Raw genomic sequence first — 19502 nt, 5'->3', positions numbered from 1 at the left:
TTTTCCGTCATAGTCTTGGTCGACGAACTCAACACTGCTAGTCTTGACCTCTCTACTCTTGACCTCCAGGGACCCCGACCAATGTGACCCTGTCCATAGTGCGGGAGCGGGGCTCTAGCGGGGAGGTGTGGATCCGCTACCGCAGCGTGGCCGCCCTGTCCCAGCCGCCCTCCAACCAGGCCACAGCGGGACGCGACTACATCTCCAAGGACGACTCCGTCCTCATGGTGGACGGTGCCACGGTGGTGCTGGTCAGCTTCACCATCCTACCGGTGAGAGAGAGAGAGAGGCACGCACACACGCACGCACACAGACACACACTTGAATCACTTTGAAATATTTCTACGAATGCCTTCTAAATCAGTAGTTCTCAGACTTTTTCGCGCCAAGGACCCTCAAAATGATGCGTGGAACAGAACGGGGTGCATACGTTGGTTAGACATAGCAACAGTCCTACAGTCATTTGTCAGACGAACCCGTGCTGCGGGTTAAAAATCACCCGTGGCTTCCTGTGAGGTTTGGTTAGGGTTTGGGGAGGTTTTTCAGAAATAGACGATTCGTGCCGTGCTGCGAGCTTGTTGTATTAGATGCTATTTTTGAATAGCCAACATATAAAATCTAAAATGGCACAGATGCTTTCCTGTTTTTAATGGGTTACGCATAACAAAAGGAAATTTCTAAATCGTTTAATTCCTTTTTAACATAAGTTTCCAAATGTTATATAGCAGATGTACAAGCTCAGGTGTTGCATTGTGACATGGTGTGATGTTGCTTGGATCAATGGATCTTCCAACTAAAAGGAGAGACATTTAGAAATGTAAGCAGACGCCTTACTGTAAATTATCTTTTAAAATATTTATTTGGGCAATTTCTTTTTTGCTTCATTAGACAGTAGAGTGTAGTAGAGAGACAGGAAACCTGGGTCTGAGAGAAGAGAGACACGATGCGAGACAAGACGGGAGTCGGATTCGATCTCGGGTCCTCGTGATTCACAAGGACCGCGTTGATGTCCACGATGTCCCCTGATGTCCCTCTGTTTTCTGTCCTCTGGTGTTCCTCCGTTTTCTGTCGCCTGACGTCCCTCCATTTTTTAAGAACCTGCAATGGTTGACTGTTATGTTTTAGAATCGATATGAAGATCCTTTTATTGTTTTTTAAATTCACTAAATGGCAATGCATCATCCTATTTATCTGAGATGCTTTTTTAGTTAAAGAGAAGTCCAGCACGCTTCAGCCAGTAGAAGGTAGAAGGGCTCGTCGATGCTCAGCAGGGACAACTTTCTTCAGAAAGAATAATACCTGGGCATTTTAGGAGAGACTACCCAAATTCAATACAGTGCAGCATTCAACTGCTCTGCACGTGTTTTATTGTTTTGCAGGGGTGAGTCAAAAGTGTGCTCTAGTATATTTTATTTTGGTAGCCTGAGTCCTGGAGTTCCCAGGTATTATATTCTCTGATGCTTTTTACTTATATGCCCTGCAGAGCCCGTACATCCTCCGACACTTGTTCTCAGAACTGTTCCAACAAAAACAAAAAGGCATGGAGATGCAGATTCAGACATTTTTTGGCATTGCTTTTTTCTTAGGTTTTTGCATTTCATTGCTTCTAAATACATTTTTAATGTACTTTTATCTAAAGAAAAAAATAAATACCGTATTTGTTTCTTTTAAATCCGCGTTGCGCATCTGCTATTTTTATTATTTTGTGTGTGCATTGAGTTGCAACTTGCTGTATGAAATGTGCTACATAAAATAAAGTTTTTATTTGATTTGGTCCGTGCAGTGCAGTGCACTCTAACCAGCTGAGACACCAGTCACCACGCCACTGTGGAATTAACTTAACAGAACAGCAGAACAGCTTTGAATCGTAAACGGAACAGACTAGACTGGGACGAATCAAAATTTTACCTCCCTTATTTGGGGATGGAGAACAACAGACTCAACTTGCCCTGGACATTCCAGCTCTCTCTTTGAAGTTGTCTGCGTCCAGTGGTGGAAAGTAACTAAGTACATTTACTTAAGTTCAATTTTGACGTATATTTGTACTTTACTATTTCCGGTACTTTTATTTCTACTCCACTACATCTCAGAGGCAAATATTGTACTTTTACTTCAATACATTTATTTGAAAACTTTAGTTACTTTGTAGATTATTATTACAAAGCAATGCATACACTAACCACTTCAGCTCTATATACTGTACATTTGGGACATTTGATAATAGCCGATCTGCAAACTCACGATGCATTGCAAGTCTGTAGGTCTGCTATTTTCAAAAAGATTATTAGACATTTGAAAATTTGAAACGAAACATTCTGCATAATGACTACTTTCTCTACTTTTAGTACTTTTAAGTACATTTTTATGCCAATACTTTTGTACTTTTACTCAAGTACATCTTGAATTCCGGACTTTCTACTTCTTGAGTACTTTGTGTTTCCACCACACAGTCCAAACGGCACCCCAGAGTGGTTGAGCAGACACAGGGCTGGCTGGCTGGCTGGCTGGCACCGAGCCTGTCCGCTGCCTACTTACACAGTACTAATAAAGCAGTACCATCCCTGCACCAACGGATTTGAACCCCCCCCTGTTTAGGTCTTCAGCGCCGGGGAGAACAATCCAGAACCTTCATTCTCCATCCTCACTCAAGGGATTTCCATTAACCTTCCATTTTTTCCCCTGCAGAGCCTTCCTCCTGCCTCTGGGTCTTTTCTACATGTGTCTGTCTCATTGTCTTCGCTGTGTTCCTCTGGGTCTCCTCTGGGTTCCTCTGGGTCTTTTCTACATGTGTCTGTCTCATTGTCTTCGCTGTGTTCCCCTCTGGGTCTTTTCTACATGTGTCTGTCTCATTGTCTTCGCTGTGTTCCCCTCTGGGTCTTTTCTACATGTGTCTGTCTCATTGTCTTCGCTGTGTTCCTCTGGGTCTCCTCTGGGTTCCTCTGGGTCTTTTCTACATGTGTCTGTCTCATTGTCTTCGCTGTGTTCCCCTTTGTTTGCTTCCAGGCTTCACATTTGCGAAGAAGGGCCAAGGCAAGCGGTGTCGTCTATTTTTACCTCTCCCACTAATGGGACTGGTGATTATGTTGTGTGTTTAGGCTGAGAAGGGGGCGGAAGTATCCGCGAACATGAAGCCGGGGCTTTTTTTTCTGGTGTTTCTGTCGAAGCTGCCAGCTCTCATTAACTCTTTGAGAGTTTCAAGGATTTCTATATAGTAGGTAGACTTCTCTATGGCATAATCCCGTTTTTGAATGATTTATTGAAAATTCTCTGTTGTGAATGTGTGACAACGAAAGACCTTCAGAGAAAGCTTGACTTGTCTGCTTCCAGGAAAAAAATGAACTGAGTTGATAAAATGTTTAGTTTTTGTGTTGGAAGAGCCTGCATTTACACTGGGTAGTGTTTCTAGGACAACAAAAAAAGTTATGCCCGGTTGAAGTTTTATTTTCTAAATAACTTTTTTTCTGCTGGGCGTACATAGCCATGCAATATCTCATTGTAAAGGGTGAGTTGTCTAGTTCTATTAAAATAAAATAAAAAGTTTCTCACATGTACCACTGTAGATATTTTGCCATCTATAAATAGCATGGTCAGTCATGATCAATCTGACCTATCCAGCTAAAAGTCCCCATAGCTGTGAATTGGAACATCATATAAACTCAATTCTTTTTTGGGGTAAAATTAGACATTCTAACGCACATTTTGATATATACCATGTTTACATAGTCTTACCAGTACCTTGTCTATTCATGCATGTATCTCAAAAACCTGTTGTGAAGAAACAGTTTTGATAAAAAACACATCCAAGGACATTGTTTTGATATGACTTTGTGCCCATGATATGTATCAAAATATAGACTTGAATGTATACTGTATTATAACAAAAAATTGGGTTCTTACCATCTACCGTTACAGAGTAAATCACAGTTGAAACTCGCTTAGTCAAACCATAAACCTCAGAATAGTGAACAAAATAGCCATGACAGGTCTAACTCATTGTAAAAGCGTCTTTTATTTTTTATGACTACTAACATAATACAATTATAATAAATATTACAGAAAATAAATAGGCCTACATACAAAACAGTTGTCCCCAAACTCCCCAGTGTCCCCAAACCACTGCATTCCAGTTGTTCTTGACGGTGTGTGTGTGTGTGTAGGCTAAATTAAAAAAAACCAACAACAACTGAAATGAATGAATGCATCCGGTTCAGTGTCGGAGAACTCCATCGCAGTCTTGACTCTTCGTCTTCATCATCATCATCATCATCATCCTCCTCCTCCTCATCTGATGCCAGTTCTAAATATATAAAAATAAACATTTAGCTGTAGTCAGCCCGGCCAATAGCCAGTTGGGGGGGGAGGAACGTAGGCTATCTGACATCATCGTCATCATCATCATCACACGGAGACACACTAAACAATGTACAATCATGATTGTATACAATATACAATGAATGCGATTATCATGCAAGCTCGTACGTCAATGAAACGTCATACAGATCTTATATAATACGCTACTGTTAGCTTCACTCCCCGTCCCCCCTCCGATCCTTGTAGCAAGGTCATCATAACCACGCGTTGCTTCAGTAAACGATGCATGTTTGTTCTCCGTCTTTGTAGACAGTAAATAAAAGGAGCGAACAGTACTCTAAAGATCAGATCGCCTATAAGGCACGCTACAATATAAAATAATTGTACTGCCATGCGTGCATGCCTGCTACGATACATTTGTACTGCACCGACCAACCGATCGACACCAATCCCCCCTTCAGCCATTAGCCAGCACCAATGCACCGACCAACCGATCGACACCAACCCCCCCATTAGCCAGCACCTTTGGTGCTGGCTACTGGCTGGGTGCCATCGTGGTGAGTCATTCTGGCGTCATGATCTGACTAGTAGTAGTAATTATCCAAGCATCTATTTGTAGCGATCATCTTATGATTTCTGATCACTATAGAAGGGCATTTTCTACAATAAGATTACCTCAAAACATTCCGGGTTGATCGTCTTCTTCAATGGTTTCCCGGAATGGCTCATCGGACGACGATGGGGAGACAATGAAAAAAGGAGGGAGGGAGACGGCTGCCACCCGCCGTCTCCAGCGAATCTCGCTGTAAGCACTGGACCAGGGCTACTCCGCCTGGAGAAGGCGACTGGGACGCGTATGGATCAATACTACTACCACAAAACTCGCTCAAATAAATAGTACTGCTTTCAACTTTTTCTGCTAGAAAATCGCTCGGGCGAGACGGCAAAACAGGCTAAACAATGAAAACTATGAAGACTCCCTCTGCCCCCACTGTTTACAGGGGGTGGGACCAGCTTCCAATGGCAACACGTACACGTGTGTCACGTGACACGGGTTTTCTGGGTAATGTAGTTGGAATATAAGCTCAGGAATTTAAACAGCGCTCCGGAGCATATTAATATTTCTAGATTAATAAAAAACGAGAAAGACGCCAATTGGCGTCATTGCTCTCGTCCGGAATGCTGATGATGACGCCAATTGGCGTCTTTCCCCTTCTAAGGGTTAAGGTTGTTATGGCAAGACGTTGACATAAAGAAGAAGTGGCCCTGGGAGAGGGTTTAATTTTAAGTTTCTGCGTTGAAGGTTTGCAGCTCTTCCTATTATTTGGCTTTTGCGAGAGTACAGGCAGCCGTGCTGTCAGCACAACGCTAACCACTAAACTCAATTTAGAAACTAAACTCGAGGTGTGTGTGTGTGTGTGTGTGTGTGTGTGTGTGTGTGTGTGTGTGTGTGTGTGTGTGTGTGTGTGTGTGTGTGTGTGTGTGTGTGTGTGTGTGTGTGTGTGTGTGTGTGTGTGTGTGTGTGTGTGTGTGTGTGTGTGTGTGTGTGTGTGTGTGTGTGGTCCATGAGCTGTGTCGCATTGGCATGCACTAAGCTGTTTCTCCATCCAGTTGTCATTAGTCCCCGTTATAAACGATCCTGCAAAGCACACACAAAACCAACAAGAGTCTTTGTTTTCTGTACGTTTTTCCCACAAAGTAAGCCTATACCTTTTCGGTCAGAAATGTGGTTATTTTCTATTTTGTTTTTGTATTAATTGCGAAAAGTAATTAAATTAATTACATTAATTGCTGTAAATTACTATAAAAACCTGCAAAACCTGTCAGTCCGGTCCGTCCATCTGTGACGCCACCATATGGCCGTCAGTCCATCACACCTTGTGACACGCTCCATATATGGCCGTCTCCATATATGACGATCACGACACTGACCTCATCAAACCCTGGATAGCCATACATGGAGAAGACTGGATCATCACCTAGATCTGTACATATGGAGCCGGCCAGCAACCCTACATATGACCTCAAACCCTTAGATATCCATATATGGAGCTGACCTGTTCTGACATTCCATTATGTTGATCCTTTCCACCCGTCCTTCCTCTTCGATGTCTCCCTTTTTTGAATGATACCTGTCCATTCAAACGTGGGCCCTAACTGGGCTGGCCCGAGGCCCCGCCTGGCCTTACTAATTAGGCCCGAAAACGTAAAAAAGGAAAAAGAAAGGGTGTATATGGGCCTTCCCAGACCTGTTGTTTCAGCGCGACCTCACCCCTTAGGGCGTGGTCGCTTCTCGTATCTTACTGGTCTTTTTTGTCCCGAAGGATATTCATCTTCATAGTTACCCACAACAAAACATCGCATAGCACAGAAAAACCAAGACAATCCATAAACATGAGGTTCCCAACTGTACACAGAACTATCCTATCGGCGGGGCAGTTTGTTTAATGCCACAATGGCTGAGGGGACAAAACTCCTACTAAAGTGGCCATTTTTCCACGCTATAAGGTTATGTATCTTTGTCAAGATGTAAAAAAGCGATACGGGGGATGATCAGTGTCATTTGATATCGAAAGTGTTAACCGTGTGATGGACTTATTGTTCATATCATAAAGTGTGGGTGTAGGAATAACTGATGTATCTTGGTGTAGAAACATGCAGAACAGTACAGCAGAACAATTATGCTTTTGTACAATAATAACAGAAGTTGAGGGGCAACAGATAATGATCTTAACTTACGGATTACATGGAGTCTGCTGAAACCGGATGAACGGATTGATGTTGATCAAACATAAGTCTAATTGTCCAGAGTGAGTCCAAGATAATGTGAAACTCTCAACCTCTTCTACTGTTATACAATTACAAACCTACAAAATACACTAAACTAAAAGAGTGGATGTTTCCCCTCTACTCTTTGCAGAAAACAGCTCATCTACAAGCTCACAAAACAGTCAAAGCATGCCATTTTCTTAGCTTGTGGATCGTCCTATTTTCAAGTGTTCAAGTGGTTGCATAATTGTTTTAAAGAGTGTAGTTCAACTGTAGAATAGACAGAATAGATATTGTCCTTTTCTTTTTGCTGAGGTTTGCGTGATCTGCGCAAAAGGACAGTTAACCCATTTTGGGCGGGAACCCCTTTTGGTGTTTTAAACATTGTTATAATTTAGCTATTGAAAAATAGCAGATCTACAAGCTCATAGCGCGCCACCGAGTGGCGCGCTACGAGCTTGTAGGTCTGCTATTTTTTTTAAATCGTGAAAATATTTATTTCAGAAAACTGGAGGATTTAGAAGGATTTTTTAAAATGTTGAGGTCAGGCCTAAATGGGTCAAATGATAAGGGACAATATCGGTGGCACCCAACTGTAACATAACAAGTTTAACAACACAGTGTTAGCTGTCTTTCACTCTGCAAATTGATGTTTGCAACCAACCCCACACACTAGTATACAGTATTGTCTCTGTCGGGTGGAAACCTCATATGTCCAAAACTGTTACCTTTTCAGGATTCAAATTCAAGAATAGCAAAAGTATCAGAACTACATGCTTGTGGATCTGTACTTTTCATGCTTTTTGTGTGACGCTGTAGTATAAGTAGGGGCGTTCATTTACCAAAAATAAAACCAACAAAAATCACACCTGTGTGAACTGAGCGGTGCAATTAAACATTTATTTATAGTTACTGTACTGTGCTCTGTATTGTACTGTACTGTGTTCTCTACTGTGTTCTCTACTGTACTACTAAATCTTCGAGAAATTAGTTAACCGGAACATCCAGACCCCCAGGAACGCGCCCAGGGTGCCGGCCCGGTTCCGGACCGAAACGGTCGAGAAATAGTTACTGTGTGGGGGTCCTCGGGGGGGTCCCCGGAACATCCAGGATCGCGCCCAGGGCTCGTATTGTAGTGTACTCTGTGCCACTTTACTTTGTGCTGTACTCTACTGGCCACTTTAGGTGTTGCATCCGTCCGTGCCCGGACAGACACGTACAGGGACACACATAGCTGCGTAATGGAGCGGAGGCACCGCTCAGAAAGTTAGAATATGGAGATAACAGATACGAGGTTTCTGCCCGACAGCAACAATATGAGTGGACTCCACCTTCCTGATTTCTCCAAGATCCTTAGCTGATCTCACGCTCACAGTAAACAGTGGGAGCCAGTCTAACAGCATGCAGACTGTTATTATCAAATAATACATTGTAGAGATTGCGTCCTCAAAATATGAGGACAACATTTGAGGACGGAATGTGTCTGCACGTATTGCGCACTGTGGTTCACTGGAAGTTGTCTTTCTGCACAGTGATTGGCTGAGCATTGCATAACGGGTGTGCCACAGCGGACACCCATTAAGTGGCAGAGGGGGGAGAGAGACAGAAGGGGGGGAGATAAGGGTTAGGGGGAGAGAGAAGGGGAGGGAGAGGGAGAGAGGCAGAGGGGAGAGAGAGGGGGGGAGGTAGAGACTGGGCATGTCATATCCCCGAATGGGTATGGACTATTTAGTGTGGTTGCCCAAAGGGCAAACAGACTATAGTTATTGTCACACCTTTTGAGTGGTGTAAACCACTCCTACAACTGGCTTTGTTAGTTTACGTGTCTGTCCGTACCAAAAAAATGAGCATGGTTGCTATGGTCACCCAGTTCACACAGGTGTGATTTCATTACGTCAGACATTACGTCAGACCACAGCTGATCAGTCTATATAAGACCTTACACCACTCAGTTCACACGGGTGTGATTTTTTATTCTTCTTCTTCCGGAGTAACCTACCTAACTTCCGCTGTGATTGGCCGAGCTTTGCATAACGTTTGTAGTAGCTAATTGGCTGTTGTTGGTTACGTAACCAATCTATGTTTTACAATCGTTTATAAAGACATACATTCCCTTGCAGGGGCAGAAGACCATTTGAGACTATTAGAGTATTATAGAAATTGCCAAATTAGGGATGGGCCTATGTAAGCGACTGCGGCAACCACCAATCTTTCAAAAATTGCGACTTTTCTAGTTATTATTGTTGATGTGCGTCCATATTCACGCATGGGCGCTGTCTGTCGTAACTGTTTGTGCGTGTGTGTGTGTGTGTGTGTGTGTGTGTGTGTGTGTGTGTGTGTGTTTGTAGGACGACATCCCGGAGCTGGCGGAGGTGTTCCTGGTGAACATCACAGGCCTGGAGCTGATTGGAGGAGCCGTGGGGCCGGGCCAGCCCACTCTGAAGAGGCCCGGGATGGAGGTGGCCGAGGTCAGCATCCAGGAGAACGACGACCCCAGAGGAGTGCTGCAGTTCAACGTGTCCCAGGTGTGAATTCATAGTGCTCGTCCCGCGCGCGGGGAAGGCCTATTCATACTCCAGTTTTAGGTGATAAGGTGACCACCGAAACGGTGGTTGGTAGAAACCTGAGAGATGTGTTTGGGTGAGCCGAGTCCAGTAATTTCACTAAGAAATTAAATGAAAAATCTAAGAAATTACATAACTTGGAAAACAAATAAAGTAGTGGAAATAGCTGATCTACAAGCTCATAACGCGGCGCAAAGCGACACGTTGTGAGCTTGTAGATCTGTTATTTTCACCAGTTTGAGTCCCAGGCGAACATATAATCTCTCTTTTGGGTCACAGGCTAAATTGTTTGGTAGGCTGACAAGAACTCTGATCGCCTGGCTACGCAAGACTATAGTTCTTCTACAGTATGACCCTGAGATCATAGCAATGTTATAATGTTAGGAATTCTTCAGTTCTTCGGTGTTATGTTTTGAGTTGACTAGTACACAATCTTCTTAAACTAATGGCCTAAGTCATTTTTGGAGGAATTCATTTTTTTGGCCTAAGTCAGCTTCTCACGACACTGGCCACCTCTGGTAAAATCCTAATTGAAAAGGATCATGCTGATCTCGCCTCCTTTTAGTCCAATGAGTGTAATTTAGGCCAAAATAATGTGACTGTAAGTCAATGGTTTTGTGACGTAGTCAGGAGTAAGTAAGTCAATTGGCTAAGTCTAAGGTTTCAATTTAATCATATTATGTTACTTATACTGTGAACGTCTCTCCCAGGATGAGTCTGGAAGGGTCCTGGCCTATGAGATGCCCCCACCGGCCAACCTCGTCCGCCTCACAGTGGCACGATTGGCCGGGAGCACCGGCAGAGTGATACTCTACTGGGAGGCTCAGCCAATCACAGCAAGCCTTGATGACTTTAGCCCCGCCTCTGGAAATGTCACTTTACTAGAGGGACAGGTGAGGAAATGTGTTTCTATTTGGTCCTGAAGTTCAGTCAGATGACGCACTACACACAGAGTGAGAACATTAATAGCTTGAGCACATACATTTTAAATACAAGTGTGAATATTGTAGCAGATCTTGGTTTAAAGCTCTCGAGTACATCTGCCTGAGCTAGCTCACAGGATATATTTTGACCGTATTTTGCCTTTTTCAATGTTAAAACATTAAAAACACTTAAAAAAATGTGGGGGGGGCATTAGGGGCTTATGTGGGGGGCCATCAGTCAGTTTTAGTTTCAGACTAATGAGAACGTATTGCTTATTTTACTGTCCAATGACATGAAATGGCACAAGGGACCGACCCCACAAAAAGACCATCCCCAAAAATCGGCGTGTGCTATGTGCGCGCACAGATGTGCCCTTTTCTGGGGTTTGAGCCCCTGCCCCCTCAGTGCTCTCTGCACGGCCCTGCTTTTGTGTGACGCCCCGTAGTATGATCAAGTTATAGGGCCGTTCATTTGCAAAAAAAACACAAATAGTTAAAATATGGAGTTAAGAGGTTTCTGCCCGACTGATGATATGGGATAGTGGTTAATAAAACAATTATGCACACTAAGAATGAGAGTATGTAGAACAGAAAATAAGTCACACACTCACTCTGGTTTTCCAGGACGAAGCAACGATCGAAATCACCATCGTGGATGACGAGGAGGTGGAGTCAGACGAGACATTTGCCGTGACTCTGTCGCGCGTGATTGGTGGGGCACGACTGGGGGCGTCGACCTCACTGACGGTCACCATACCGCCCAATGACTCGCCTCTCGGACGATTCGGATTTGAGGAGCTGGAAGTAAGTCTAAAAACCACTAGACTAGTGGGCAACTAAGTATACATCAGGCATGATCTCTAATCCCTAAAACTAATTTCTAAATTTCTAATCCTACACAGTAACCCCAACCTGAATTGAAATATTGAAAAATAAAATGGCTCACAATGTCTATTTCTAAAATTCTTCTATACTTTTGAGGAACAAATTGTCCCCACAAGTATAGTAATGCAAGTACACACAGACAGACAATCACTTGTGTGTGTGTGTGTGTGTGTGTGTGTGTGTGTGTGTGTGTGTGTGTGTGTGTGTGTGTGTGTGTGTGTGTGTGTGTGTGTGTGTGTGTGTGTGTGTGTGTGTGTGTGTGTGTGTGTGTGTGTGTGTGTGTGTGTGTGTGTGTGTGTGTGTGTGTGTGTGTGTGTGTGTGTGTGTGTGTGTGTTAGTTTACTGTGAGCGAGCCAGAATCGTCCGATGACCCGGCTGCCACGGCGACGCTAGCGGTGGTCCGGAGCGCAGGAGGCAGCGGAGCGGTCAGCATGATCTGGAGACTGGATGACCAAGCCGTGCACGACCTGTCACCTCTCACTGGCACCCTGCACTTTACTGAGGTACAATAACAATTATACGACCTGTCACCTCTCACTGGCACCCTGCACTTTACTGACGTACAATAAGAATTATACGACCTGTCATCTCTCACTGGCACCCTGCACTTTACTGAGGTACAATAAGAATTATACGACCTGTCACCTCTCACTGGCACCCTGCACTTTACTGAGGTACAATAAGAATTATACGACCTGTCACCTCTCACTGGCACCCTGCACTTTACTGAGGTACAATAAGAATTATACGACCTGTCACCTCTCACTGGCACCCTGCACTTTACTGAGGTACAATAAGAATGATACGACCTGTCACCTCTCACTGGCACCCTGCACTTTACTGAGGTACAATAAGAATAATACGACCTGTCACCTCTCACTGGCACCCTGCACTTTACTGAGGTACAATAAGAATTATACGACCTGTCACCTCTCACTGGCACCCTGCACTTTACTTAGGTACAATAAGAATTATACGACCTGTCACCTCTCACTGGCACCCTGCACTTTACTGAGGTACAAACAATAAGAATAATACCCTATTAAACCCTGTACTTGGTTGACCGGAGTATTTGACGATATTTGATATCTGGGCTGAAAACATTTGGGGTGAAAACTTCCGATCTGTTGTATATTTTAACTAGAAGGGATTACGTTTCATATAGATATTCAGCCATGTTTATTTTGGGCATATTTTCATTTTGGAATCATCCCTGGTGTTTATTGCATTTTAATTGCACATTCCTTGTCGTTCCTTGTCGTCTCTGTCGGGTGGAAACCTCATACAGTATATCCATGTCCAAAACTTTGATCAAGTAGGGCCAGTAGGGGTGTGTTACTTTCAGAATACACAAACGGTTAAAATTAGTGGCGTCAGGTATGGCAAGTTCACGACGTGCAGCACACGTGCATGTGTCGCGCACCAATTATTTTGCGGTTACATGCGTTTATTTGCCTCTTTTTTGGCCTATTTTCCTCTATTTTTGCGGTTATGTGCGGTTATTTTCCTATTTATTTGGCATATTTTCCTACATTTTCCCTTGAAGCCGCAGCTGCCATAGCTTGCCATAGCCAATTGACTCCACTGGTTAGAATATGGAGATAAGAGGTTTCTGCCTCGACTGCAATGTTCTAAAGTATGTTCTCCAAACGTCCACAGAGCGAGTCCAGGAAGATGTTTGACATCAGCGTGCTGGCGGACACGGTCCTGGAGGGAGACGAGAGCTTCAGCGTCAGGCTGCTTCCAGACGCCAGCGGAGTCGCCGTCATTGACCCTTTAAACGGTTTGTACTGTATGTCTATCGTAATGCGCCACTGAACATTCGGCAAAATAGCAGATCTACAAGCTGATGATTGTTTGAATACGTAATTCATACGATTAACAGTACAGGTAGTACAAGATTATTATTATGCCAAAATCAGTAATACCTGTAATGCAATAACATTTTTGGCCAAAAGATTTGTTGTAGATCGAAATACCTGCGCACCAAGTGCCAAGATTTTATAGCTTAGAATGTTTGTATTAGTTTCTAGTTTTAGTCTGTTTTGACTTTTTGTTTTTCGATTTCAGTCCTGTTTTAATTGGTTAATTGAAGTGGGTTAGCTAGTTTATTATTTTGTGAAAAATAAAGGGAAGCTCCGCACACTCAGATCTGCGCACAATCAATGTATTTATTTAGCAAGCTTTCGGTCTACTGACCACCTTCAGTTTTTATTTTGTGAAAAAGCTTACCGGTAGTTATAATTAGTTTTTTATTCGTTTTAGTTTTCGGTTTTCGGGGGCGAGATTCGAATGTGCTCCGGAAAAAAAACGAAAGTATGCAAACTTGTAACGTGTCACGACGCGTTTTGAGCTTGCACATTGCCTAGTTTTGGCGAAGAAATTTGGTGTAGATTGAGGAAAAAGAAACAAATAAAATAATACAATTGCAACCAGGGTCCGTTTAGCCAAGTATGGAGGGTCTGAGTGGTTAAAGGGTTTGTGTGTGTAGTAACGCACCGCTGAACACAATCCTACAGGAACACACACACACACGGCCGTGCAGCGAAAACATAAATCTGTATGATTTAAATGTGCTAATCACATCCAACACAAATGTTTCTTTTCATAAAGTCCAGCAATGAATCAGTGAAGCAATGAATCAGAATGTTTTGTATTGCCATGATGATGCCAAGCTATACAATAACTTATTTTTTTTTGGTATGGGAAAAATGTAAAACAATTAAAGCTACAATCCGTAAGTTTCATGCCTGTTGTCTCCTCCCGTGGAGAGAATGTCAACAATGTTCAAACTACATACAGTGTGTACGCTACGGTACAGTTGGGTGCCACCGATATTGTCCCTTATCATTTGACCCATTTAGGCCTGACCTCAACATTTTAAAAAATCCTTCTAAATCCTCCAGTTTTCTGAAATAAATATTTTCACGATTTTTCAAAAATAGCAGACCTACAAGCTCGTAGCGCGCCACTCGGTGGCGCGCTATGAGCTTGTAGATCTGCTATTTTTCAATAGCTAAATTATAACAATGTTTAAAACACCAAAAGGGGTTCCCGCCCAAAATGGGTTAACTGTCCTTTTGCGCAGATCACGCAAACCTCAGCAAAAAGAAAAGGACAATATCGATGGCCTCCAACTGTATGTCATCACATCCAGTGACTGCTTCTTTGTCAACAGTGGTGGAAAAAAAGTACTCAAATGTTTTACTTAAGTAAAAATGTCAATACTGCAATATAGAAAAAATCCGTAATTAAAAATGCACTTGAGTAAAAGTACACAAGTATTGCCATCAAAATGTACTTAAAGTACCAAAAAGTAAAAGTACTCATTATGAAGAATGTCCCATTTCAAGTTTTCAAATGTATAAAAATCTTTATGCGACGCATTGTGACCTTGTAGATCTGTATATACAGTAGGGCTGAAGTGGTTAATGTAGGTTGTAGTAATAATCTAAATCTACAAAGTAACAAAAAAAATTGTGGAGTAAAAGTACAATAGATCTAAGATGCATAGAAGTAAAAGTATTGGAAAATGGAAATACTCAAGTAAATTACGAATACCTCCAAATTGTACTTAAGTACAGGTAAATGGGTTAGGGTTAGGGTTACTGTACCTGTCACCAGGATCTGAATGGAAGTGTAGAGAGACCACCTCGCCTCCGTAGGCAAACATAACCTGAGAACCACTGATTGAAATGACATTAGGAAGCAAGCCAAACCATGCAACTAAACCACCAATATTTAAGAGTGTCTTTAAAGAAAAACAAGCCCAAAGTTGCTTATGTGGACATGGCAACACTGTCCCTGGGGTAGAGCAGTGGTGAGGATATTGGGCCCGATTCACTAAGCTGTTTACACCCATATTTTGGGTGTAAAGGAATTTCCAAACTTCTCGCGCTAGTAGTCGGATTCCGTAGTTTGTTTGTGAATTCTGTGCATGGCCTCTCTTTGTCAAGTCTGCTCGGATGCAGACTTACATGGGACCAAAGCTTGTTGTATGTCATTAGAATGCCTTATTCTGGATGACTAAATTTCCCTTACACCCTAAATATGTGTGTAAACAGCTCAGTGAATTCAGCCCAGTGTGTACAATCTGTTGTTTATGACAGGGGTTCTCAACGTTTTTGGCCGGGGACCCCCGGAAATGCTTTGGCAATGTCTCGGGACCCCCGCCCCGCCCCCTCCCGACCCCCAATATAAATTGACTGCTACAATAACCTTAAACCATTTTGGGCGGGAACCCCTTTTGGTGTTTTAAGCATTGTTATAATTTAGCTATTGAAAAATAGCAGATCTACAAGCTCATAGCGCGCCACCGAGTGGCGCGCTACGAGCTTGTAGGTCTGCTATTTTTGAAAAATCGTGAAAATAAAATAAAATAAAATAATCTTTTTTTTTTTTTTTTTTTTTTTATATTTTGGGGACCCCCTAAAATAATTTGGCGACCCCCCGAGGGGTCGCGACCCATGGGTTGAGAACCCCTGGTTTATGACAGTGGTCCATGACCTTTTCTGCACCAGGGCATAGCTTGAAGATCTCAGAGCATGTTTATTTGTGTTCTGCCTTGGATCTAATGAAACTAACATTATATTATATGTGTTCTGCCTTGGATCTAATGAAACTAACATTATATTATAGGGCTGCACATTATTGCCAGAATGATCATTTTTGATAAATATTGATAAATATATCATCATCATGATTATTCATTGAGTTTGAAAACTGTTGATGTAGGTTTGTAGGTTTTGGCTTTATATATTTCTGCTAATTAACAAAAATGATGTATTTAAATCTTTGCAGACTTAAATACAGTTTGTGCAGTGCATCTCCTATGAGCAAAATATGAAGTCTTTCACTCCATTCATTGTACCTTCATGATGGATGTGAAATTGTGAATAAAACTGCTGATCGTCACTAGTTGACGTGCATTTTAACCGATACTTTTTTGTGTTCCGAAGATAGTCGACCTACAAGCTCACAATGCAATCACATTTTAAATATGAATGATCGGACGATCATGGTTAATTTAATGTGCAGTAGTGGTGTGGATATCAGCGGGACCATCACCATCCACCCCTCTGACAGCCTGATCTCCCTTATGCCATCTGGGAAACGATACAGGAGCATCAGTGCCAGGATGGAAAGGATGTGGAATAGTTTCTTTCCCCAGGCGATCAGACTTTTGAACTCCAGTGTCCCTAGTAGTAGTAGTAGGGGTATACTGTATGCATTCATATGCATAAAAAATAGATGACATGAAATCTATATTCAGTTTTTATACTGTTATCTGGCTAAGCTTCTTTTCATGATATGAATTCCTCTTTTTTTTTTTTTTTTTTTTTTTGCACTAGCCATTTTATTCTTGTTTGGATTTATGCTGTCTTTTAACTAGGAGAAACATAATTATGAATGACTGGTTTATGACCGGCTGCTGTCTGTGCTGCATGTGTTCCTGTAGGCGTGGCCATTGTCACCATACAAGGGGACAAGGCTGCGTTGGGGATGGTTGGCATCGTGGAGGCCTCCAGAGATGTCGTCCTGGGAGAACCCCAGGGAGACTACAATGGGACCGCTGTTATCAGGTGAGACAAACATCTGGGGCCGCAACAGTTCCTCCAAAACATGATCAATATAAAATTATTATTATCAAATGATCGGTTTTCAAAAAGCATCAATAGAATAATCGTTCAGGAAATAATGCAGAGTTACAGCCCTGCAAACACAATATCGCTGGCAACAGAAATAGAAACACAGGGTTTGTGTTGATTTTGTCGTTGCCAACTTGCTCATTTACTTTGCAAATGTGTGCGTGCACACATGTGTGCTTGTGCGTTTTTAACACGCACATTTCCGTGGTTTGTATCTAATCTCACCAGTGTGGTGCGAGGCCCGGGGATCTTCGGCGAGGTGCAGTTCAGTTGGAGCATTTCTCCCGCCGAGGCCTGGCAGTTTGAGGAGATCTCTGGTACGGTGACCATGAGAGACCGACAGTCAGCCACTACCATCGTCCTCAAGGTATAGCCCCACACACCGACAGTGGTGGGAAAAGTACTCTGATGGAAGTAAAAGTACCAATATACTGCAATGTGGAAATACCGCTTGTATTTCCACATTGTGTGTGTGTGTGTGTGTCTCTCAGTCTCAAATCCCACATTAGGAGTAGGACTTGGCCATACAAACCTTTTCAGTCATGATATTTTATTTCTCACTTTTTTTCTTTTTTTTTCTACATATTTTTGGGGCTTTTTATGTCTTTATTTGATAGTGTACAATAAGCTGACCGGAAGCGGGGGGAGAGAGATGGGCAGTGACACGCAGCAAAGGTCTTCGCAATCCGGAGTCGAACCCGCGACACGCTGTCAGGCTGGATTAGCAGCCTAGGTGCCCGGACCGCTAGGCAAGCCCGGGCCTGATTGTATTCGTCTTTAATGGACTGCTTGTGATGTTGTACTACTCTCTTTCCGTTAAGGTCCTGGATGACGAGGTCCCAGAGGAACGGCGTGTGTACCAGCTGACCCTGACCTCGGCCACGCCGGGCCTGGGCGTCAGCCCCTCTGCCCAGCTCGCCACGCTCACCGTGGCAGCCAGCGACAACCCCCACGGCCTCTTCTCCTTCGCCCAGCGCCGCCTCACGGCCACAGAGGACCAGGGAACGGTGAGCTCAGCAGTTAGGGCAGTGGTTCCAGGGGGTCCCGAGCTAAATAGTTTGGAACCAAATGGACCCTGTAACTCTGTAACTCGTGTATACTCGTGTATACATGGAACCAAATGGACCCTTTAGGGTCCATTTGGTTTCATTTGTATACTCTCAGAGTTAAAATAACATTGATTTTACATTATAAATTGGGATCTCAGAGATAGAAATGCCATTAAATTGGGGTCTGTAGACTAATATGCATACTGGGGTTCCTTGAAATGAAACGGGTTGAGAATCACTGCTAGAGCCGTGAAAACCTTCTCTTATGGGGGTCCCTGGCATATCTTTCCAAATGGGGGTCTGTGGGCTAATTTGTGTCAATTTGGGAACCACTGAGTTAGGGGACAAACTGTGTGTGTGCACTGTGCAGTTGGGATGGCACCGTATGACGATTTCACGTCATGTTTATTGTGGCCAAATTAATTGTGAATAATGATATTATCGCGATAATCAAAATGATGTATAAACTCTTAAAATGGCACTTTTGTTAACCACTAGTACCCCGGCATCCTAGGGGGAAGATTCTGCCAAAAATAGTAGATCTGCAATTTTTGGCATAGAGTGTAGACGAAAAAGTACAGATCCAACTCAGTCCAGTGCATGACGGACAATTTCACAAATTTAAATCTCTACGCTTGTAGGTTACCTAGACGTGAAAAAATCACACCCATGTGAAGTGAGGGGCGCTCTTATCATCGTACATCATGACATAACATGTCTATTTGCTCAGACACATATGACGTAAATTCTCCATTCATTGTCAACGTACCCTTTGTAGTACCTCTGCGTACCTCTAGGGGTGCACATACCCCCTTTGAGAACTACTACTGAGTCTGCCTCCTACATCTCCACCACAAAGAGGTGGGTAGGGCTTGTGTTTGGGAAGGCGGTATCTCAGCAACACTGTTGACCTATGTGCATATAGCCCGTTATTTGATTTTCCCTCAGAACTGAACATCAAATGTCCATGAACAGACAGTTGTACCTGTGCATAGCGTACCAGGGAGATTGGATTGACTTTCAAGGTACTGCCTTCTCAAATACAAAAAAGCTAAATAGGGTCCCGAACGGGGCTAATTTGAGAGCAAAGTAAAGCGAGGAGGAGCCAGTTTACTTAATCATCACATTGATTGGAAATTACCTATTAGCCTGACTGTACAGACCAAGCTAAAAATGTATTATGAATGTGAACCTGTACCCGTCGGCCACCGGCCTACTTGGGAACGATGCAACTTAACCATAATACCCGTTGTCATAGCACCCGTTTTAACTATCTGTCTGTGTCCCTTTTGTGCCCATACTGTATATGGAGATCTCTGTATCTGCCTGTCTGCCTGTGTCTGGAGAGTGCAA

The 19502-nt window shown here is 43.1% G+C and overlaps 1 protein-coding gene across 1 annotated transcript in view; it reads left to right on the top strand.

Annotated features, from left to right (window-relative positions):
• The window catches only part of adgrv1 (adhesion G protein-coupled receptor V1), a gene marked incomplete at its 5' end in the record, with an annotated part of 297728 nt that overhangs the window by 108778 nt on the left and 169448 nt on the right, over nt 1-19502 (top strand). Inside the window, 9 exon segments of the mRNA XM_079516851.1 lie at nt 70-272; nt 9429-9605; nt 10355-10537; nt 11192-11371; nt 11791-11955; nt 13112-13235; nt 16911-17034; nt 17329-17467; nt 17922-18107. Of these exon segments, the coding sequence (XP_079372977.1) occupies nt 70-272; nt 9429-9605; nt 10355-10537; nt 11192-11371; nt 11791-11955; nt 13112-13235; nt 16911-17034; nt 17329-17467; nt 17922-18107 (1481 nt within the window).

The sequence above is a fragment of the Electrona antarctica genome (genome assembly GCF_951216825.1).
Source record: "Electrona antarctica genome assembly, chromosome: 12".
Taxonomy (NCBI): Eukaryota; Metazoa; Chordata; class Actinopteri; order Myctophiformes; family Myctophidae; genus Electrona; species Electrona antarctica.
The sequence above is the reverse complement of the archived record's forward strand: the minus strand, read 5'-3'. Positions and strand labels throughout refer to the sequence as shown.